The 7,379-nt window shown below is 40.8% G+C and overlaps 1 protein-coding gene across 1 annotated transcript; it reads right to left on the bottom strand.

Moving 5' to 3' along the window:
- Window positions 1-482: 482 nt before the first annotated feature.
- On the bottom strand, window positions 483-6,637 carry LOC106517453 (protein scribble homolog; the record flags this gene model as incomplete). The annotated part of the gene is given in 10 exon segments (XM_014008308.1): window positions 483-608; window positions 777-898; window positions 1,084-1,250; window positions 1,485-1,684; window positions 1,819-1,937; window positions 2,403-2,547; window positions 2,662-2,736; window positions 5,085-5,148; window positions 6,094-6,150; window positions 6,548-6,637. Coding segments are annotated over 10 exon segments (1,165 nt in total), but the record flags the coding sequence as incomplete, so codon positions are not given.
- Window positions 6,638-7,379: the final 742 nt, after the last annotated feature.

The raw sequence follows: 7,379 nt of genomic DNA, 5'->3' as shown, positions 1-7,379 counted from the left end.
CGTAAACTACACAAGATATGGGCATTTTTTTCAGATAACAGATCCTCCACTTTTTCACTTCCTGACCTCCAGCCGAACTTTGCGCTCTGGCACTGCGTCCTGACATCACGTGAAACCCTACTATTTAATTTTTTTTTATGTCTAAATTAAAAATTTTACTTGAAGTACTGGTTATAGCATCCACTTTGTTTTGATATTGTTGAAAATTTGAGAAATGTTTGTTTGTTAATGAAACCGTTTTGCAATAAATATAAAACATTKTTTTGTACTTCTGTTATGTTCATTTAAACTACAGCAAAAATGCTGGGTTTGATTATGATTACAGTTTTCTACAAAATAAATGCTCTAAAAATTACATTATCTTTGCTTTTTATGATCATTTTCCACCGCGATATATACTGCTACCGTGAAGGGATTCATTTTATACCGTGATATGAATTTGAGGTCATACCGCCCAGCTCTACATTAATACGTTTTAGTACCTGTGAGTCGTGTGTCTCTTCTTCTTCGTCAGGTCTAGATGAGTAGGCTTCATTCCTCCTCTCCTCTATCACCTTCTTCATCACCTTCAGCTCACTAGGGTGTGGTGTGGCTCTGCGCTGGAGGCCCTGAAAAACAACTTATGTCAATAATAGACAATAATCTTTGAATAAAATAAAATTTCTTGGACTGTTTTATGCACGGTAATTTAGCTCAACATTATGACAAACGAGGAGCAGTCATGATGATGGAGTGAACTGTTTAAAAATAACAACGTCAAAGTTGTAGTTCCTCACTCTGCGATCTTCATCATCATCTTCCTCTTCGGCCTTGGTCTCTTCCTGGAACTGAATGACTGAAACTCTGTTCAGATTGCTGTCTGTCCAACTGTCGTCCCTGCTGTTCTGCAGCAAATTCTCTGTGGAGAACAATTGAAAAGGGAAGGATGTAAAGTGGGCAAACAGAAGCATTAAAATTAATTAATTCTAATATTTTTCTAATATCATCTCTGATTTTAACCAAAGTTCTTACAAGTCAAAACACAGATCACTAGACAGCAAGGAACAGAATAAAAACAGCTAAATTCTTGAAGATGAAGCTCACCCAGACTTGGTGAAGGCTGCTGAGGCAGCAAATAGCAGGTCAACACTTTCTCTCCTGTTCGCTCATCATCTTCAGTCTGGAACTTCAGCATGGGCTGTGACTGGTTCTCTGCCAGCCACATGGCCTTCAGGTTGAGGTTTGTCAGGGCAAAAGGCAGGTTTTGTAATCTGGGTGAAAGCGGGGACATATAAAATGAACCTGAACCTTGTCTTTAGAGGAACTAAATGTGATCTGCATGAATCTATATTAATGACAGAACTTAAACAAGTTTAAAGACTTTGTAATGGATCATTTGGAATATTTAAAACCATTTAAAACACCAGAAAAATCACAGTAACACAACCTTAGCAGTAAAAGTTGTCGTATGTTATAAGAAAGATGAGGCTGTTAGGTGAGGGTACCTGTTTCCAGCCACATCCAGAACATGCAGCTCAGTTGCATCTGCGAGCTCGCAGGGCAGCTTGCCCAGGCGGTTGTCTCTCAGAGAGAGGACGTTGAGGCTGGCGCAGCCCCCCAGCTCTTTGGGCACGCTGCTCAGGCGGTTTCGGTCTACATTCAGGTTCGTCAACTTCTTCAGCTTGCCCAGCGAGCGAGGAAGTGACTGTGAGGAAGGAAGGGAGGGAGAAAAGACGACATTAATAATTAGCAAAATGAAAAACAACAACTTTTTACTTTTCCTAATGAAACCTGGACAATAAATCTTAATTTGAAGACGGTCAGTGTGAATGTCTGTACCTGTAAAAGATTTTCTGTTAGAACAAGTTCTGTGAGGTTTTCACACTCTCCTATTGAGTCAGTCAGGTGGGTCAGACGGTTCTGGTCCACCTTCAGGATTGACAGCTGTTTCAGAAAACCTGGAGACAAAACAAATAAAAAACACATTCAGAAATTGAAATAAACCTTCTTTTCCAGGATTAAAACTTTTGTCTAACACTCTTAAGTGATGTCTTTTAAAATAAACTGAAGTCAAATTCAGATTTGTCATTAAGTATTTTCGTCCAGCAGAGGGCAGCATCACTTCTGTTTAACTGAAGTTGACTTTGGCACAAGAAGCTTGGGTCAGTGTTTTCTTAATCAACACTTCATAGATTCCAGACATATTTTTGGAYGAAAAATATACACTCTGAAAATAAAAGCGTGAAACCGCTTCTCTTTACAGCTCAGAAACTCCACATTACAAACCAAAGCTGGTGTTATTTTTACTGAAGCAACAGTCTTAAAGAGGAGTGACAGTTCAACAGGCTGGACTCTTTCCAAGTTATTTGACTTTTACACAATGTTCTTCTAATCCCGCTTCTCTCTCAGCAGGTTCTTCTCACCGATACTGTCTGGAATGACTTCAAGCAGGTTCTGAGTGAGCAGCAGGTCGGTGAGAGCCAGGAGGCCGCTCAGCTCTGAAGGAAGCTCCTCCAGACGGTTCTCTGAGACATCCAGACAAACCAACCGCCGCAGGTTTCCCAACTCCTAAACGCACAGAAAACAATGTTCATACCAAGCCGCAACACAATTATTATCTTACTATTAAAGCAAAGAGGAAAATGTGTTTGTAAAGGGCACGTTTGTTGAAGCTACACTTACTGGTGGTAATGAAGACAACTGGTTCCGGTCTAACCACAGCTCCCTCAGGTTGGGCAGAGCACCAAGTGTGTCCGGCTAAACGACAAGATAAAATATGYGAGAGAGGAGGAAAATAAACAAGAGCACACACGAAGAGTTCAGCAACATCTGGAGCAAAATTAAGCAAATCACACCCGAGAGCCAGATTGTTTGATGAAAACAAAGTGTGAGCCAAAAACCACACATTCTGTCGATGAATTTTATAACAACTCGTTTGAGAAGAGGGGAAAAAACTGCCAGCTCTCTTTAAAATGCTCAGAGATTATTCTTTGTTGTGAACTGGAGAGAGTCCAGCTGGACACTCCTCTATCTTTTGTTACAGCGTTCAGCACATATTTCAGGAAGCACGTTAGGTTAAATGGTCAAATCTAAGTCGAAACAAATGTCTGTACTTGAAGAGATGAAAGGAGAATGTAGACGCTAGTTTGTGACAAGCATGTGAATGAGCCTTCATCATGGTGTCACTGTTTGGACAGTGTCCATCCTCTGTCAACTTTGCATATATTTGTTCACCCTGACCCGGGGAGACGGGTGGGCGTARCTGAGATAAAAGCAGATCGTAATCACAGTAGTGCGATACTTACAATACACGTGTGCCACTCTGATGGCACAAATATGAAATGTAAAGGGGTTTGTTGGCCCACTTAGTGACTAGGGCTGGGAGATATGGCCTAAAATCAATATCACGATATATTGACCAGTTTACCTCGATAACGATAAATGTACGATAACCCTTTTACCACCCACCACACACACACACGCACACACAAGTACACGGTATAGTATAGTCATAATACTACACACTGTGTTCATGTTTTTAATCAAAGTTCACAGTTTAGATTTTGAACAGCTTTTATGTAGTTTATATTTGTCATTTTAGTGTMTTTAATATATTTAATAAACATTTTTGGCAAGACTTGAGTCAGATATAGTCATACAATTATTTAACCATCTCCATAAATTTTCAGTGCAAACACACACATTATGTATGTACTATAATTTTATACTAAAAAATATATACCAAATGTGTATTTTGTACTTCACAAAATAACTTCGTTTTATGTTAGACTGACTGATTTATCTATTAAAATAACTATTTCTTTCAAAAAGATTATATTATTTAGAGAGCTCATTTAATACTATTTATTCTTCATATTTGACCATTCATTGAATCACAGAGCAGTTCAGTCACAGTATGACTCTAAACATGAGATAAGCTACAAAAAATAAACTACAAAAAGAACATAGCGGGTTTTTTTGCTTTTGATTTTTTGCGGGATGGGGGGGCCTATCGCTAAGGGGAGACTCATCTTTTCTATACTGGAGCAAAGTGTTCAACTGAGTGAATATTTTGGAAGAGTAGRGGCTCTCACAGAACTCAGCCTCTGCGCACCTCGAGGCGCTCCTGTAACAGCGCTGTCGAGGAGAGGAGTTTGGTCCCGTGAGCAAAGTTGGACATATCTATCCGTTAGATAACGAAGCTCTGAACACTTAAACTTATAGTGTGTTAAATTTTAGATACCAACGTCTCTGGTAGCTCGGGAGCGAAGTGTGAAGGATGGGGTTTGCTCACTCAGGACAGGAGCTGAAGGCTGACTGGTGTTCATACTGGTGTTCATCCTGCAGACTGCTGCACGAGATGTGACGTTCGCGAACGATCCGAATCTTTTGAACGGCTCTTTACAACAAACGATAGGAGCCGAATCGCGGGCAGTAATGAGCCATTTGCAGTTTTATTTATTTTATTCTTCATATAATCTTTATTTTTTCCATATTTAAATCGCTCCTGCTTTGCTTTTTCATGGAAAACAGGCAGAGTTGTGGAGTACAGAAGCTCACGGTGAAAGGGGGAGGGGGGTTTCCGCTTGACAAACACATGGATCCACCCACGTGACAGGATGATGTCATTATGTACGGCTACGTGATGACGTGCTTCCCTACYTGATGATGTAATACGTTCAAAATCGAACGGCTATTATGAACGGCTCTATGAAACAAACGGCTCCCCAAGATCCGGATCCTTTCAAAGAGCCATTTATCCCATCTCTAGAGTCGACATCAGAAAGACCTGCCCTGCTCTGCTCTGATTGGATAAAGCCATGGGGTACGTTTGATTTGTTGAAAGCAGCGTCTGTTTAAACATGTATCAGACTGGGCTGCCCAGTTTTCTGTTGTGGTCTCGCAACTGAAAACAAGCAGGTTCTCCGACATGGGTAGAATGACGTCAGTCATGAAATTAGCATATCATGATAMTATTTATTTTCCKGGGCAAGTTATTTTACCGGTATTATTGTGAACGATATGATATGGCCCAGCCCTATTAGTGACACAATGTGTTATTTACTGTGCACTGAATAAATAAAGCAGATAAGATGTTCACAAACCAAAACTTCCAGTTCATTGCTGCCAAGGTCCAGCTGTTCCAGTTTCACCAGGAAAGAGAGCGACCTGAACATYAAATAGCACAAGCATTTATATCGCACCAGTTTCTAATCTGAAAGAACAAAGAGTCAAGCTTTGCACAAGATAAAAGCATCCCATTCATTCACTTGTAATGATACAAACACAGATTGCCTTTAAACATATTCTGCTAAAGATAATTAAAAGGCTTCTGTCACCATTTTACATTTRTTTATTTTAAAAAAAGTTAATGTTTTACTTGGAATTTGTTTTTATTAGTTTAGTCAGTTTGAAATCAGAGGTGTAAAGTAACTTTATTTATCCAAGTTATGTCAAGTGGTTCAACTTAARTGAGTTGAGTAAATGTAAAGTCATTTACATGAAAAAGGGCATTTATTTATTTCAGCAGAACCATAATTACAGGCTACACTGGAAGTGCATGACGGCTCAGTGGTTAGCACCGATGCCTCGCAGCAAGAAGGTCCTGGGTTCGATCCCCGGTTCGGACCTGGGGTCTTTCTGTGCGGAGTTTGCATGTTCTCCCTGTGCTTGTGTGGGTTTTCACCGGGTGCTCTGTTTTCTCCCACCCCCCCAAAACGTACAATAGGCTGCCTTCAGGCCCAGGCCTCCCTTGAAAAAGAAATCCGAGATCTCAACAGGACTTGCCTGATTAAATAACGGTAAGTAAATAAATAAATAAATAAATAAAGTGTTATGGCTAGCTGCTGCTACTGTTATTTGTGCAAATAACCACAGAAATCTTTAATTATGTGAGATGAAAATAACTGTGATGGCAGCAATTCACTTTAAACCATTTATACAAACAGGTACTAACTGTACATAGTTTCCAGAATTTCCCATTTCTAAAGATCTGCTTTACAAGCTAACGGTAAGCACAGCAGGGATGACTCCAATATTAATACTTGTCGATGAAGACTGAACAATGAGAAAACCAAACCCTGTTCATGTCCATCGAGCAGATTTGACACTTACGTAGGCAGAGACTTCAACAGGTTCTCCCTGAGCTCCAGRGTCACCAAGTTGGCCAGACTGGAGGAGGAGCGGCAGAGAAAATGAGGCAGGGGGAGAGGGAGTTGGCGAGAGGCGAAAGGGGAGGAGCAGAAAGGAGAGGCATGTTGGTTAGTCAGATGGCAGATCTGGCTGTCTGGGCTGCCTGGCATGGTAAGGGGCTCTTCCATCTGTCTCAAAACGCCAGTGCCCCCCCACCAGAACCAAGCTGCTTCAGAGCCCACCGTGTAACAGAATCACACAAACCAGTACAGATTCTCAGTGTATCGGTGCTCCGAGTCTGGTGTGGTGGGCTAGAGTAACAACTCAGTTATGAGAGTTTAACACTATTAGGTTTGCAAAACAAGTATCTTTTAAATATATCGAAAATCATGTTTTCTCTTATGTAGTTTACTATGAGCCACTGATGTATACATACTTTCCAATGTCACTGGGCAACGTCTGCAACGTCACATCATTGAGGGAAAGGTGAGCCAACGCTCGGAGCTGAGTGAAACCATCTGGCAATCTGAAGCAGAAAGAAAGGAGATATTCTCAGGCTTTAGTTGTAAAACTCATTAAATAATTTATACCTAGATAACCCTTACATATTCAAACATCTGTAAATTATTTGTCCAGTAAAGAAAACGTATAAGAAGACAATAAAACTAGATACCGCATAGCGGTAACATAATGACCCCCGCACGCAGAAATGCACCGGAACTCAGAAGTCTTTATTCCAAATAAATGTTATGGGACTAGGTGGCATTGGTTGACCTGATGGATAGCCCCTCATCAGAGCTAAACAACCAAAGAAAATATGAAGCTCCTATGCTTAATAGTTTTTGAGCAATAACCATTTTTGTATGTCCAGACACCACTTTTTCAGGTAAATTGGGGGTCCGGGGTAGTGGGGGGCACTGATTGGTGGGCCTGATGGATAGAGCTTCATCAGAGCTAAACAACCAAAGAAAATTTGAAGCTCCTATAGTTTTTGAGCAATAACCATTTTTGTATGTCCAGACACCACTTTTTCAGGTAAATTGGGGGTCCGGGGTAGTGGGGGGCACTGATTGGTGGGCCTGATGGATAGAGCTTCATCAGAGCTAAACAACCAAAGAAAATTTGAAGCTCCTATAGTTTTTGAGCAATAACCATTTTTGTATGTCCAGACACCACTTTTTCAGGTAAATTGGGGGTCCGGGGTAGTGGGGGGCACTGATTGGTGGGCCTGATGGATAGAGCTTCATCAGAGCTAAACAACCAAAGAA

The sequence above is a fragment of the Austrofundulus limnaeus genome, unplaced genomic scaffold (assembly GCF_001266775.1).
Source record: "Austrofundulus limnaeus strain Quisiro unplaced genomic scaffold, Austrofundulus_limnaeus-1.0 Scaffold49, whole genome shotgun sequence".
Classification (NCBI taxonomy): Eukaryota; Metazoa; Chordata; class Actinopteri; order Cyprinodontiformes; family Rivulidae; genus Austrofundulus; species Austrofundulus limnaeus.
The sequence above is the reverse complement of the archived record's forward strand: the minus strand, read 5'-3'. Positions and strand labels throughout refer to the sequence as shown.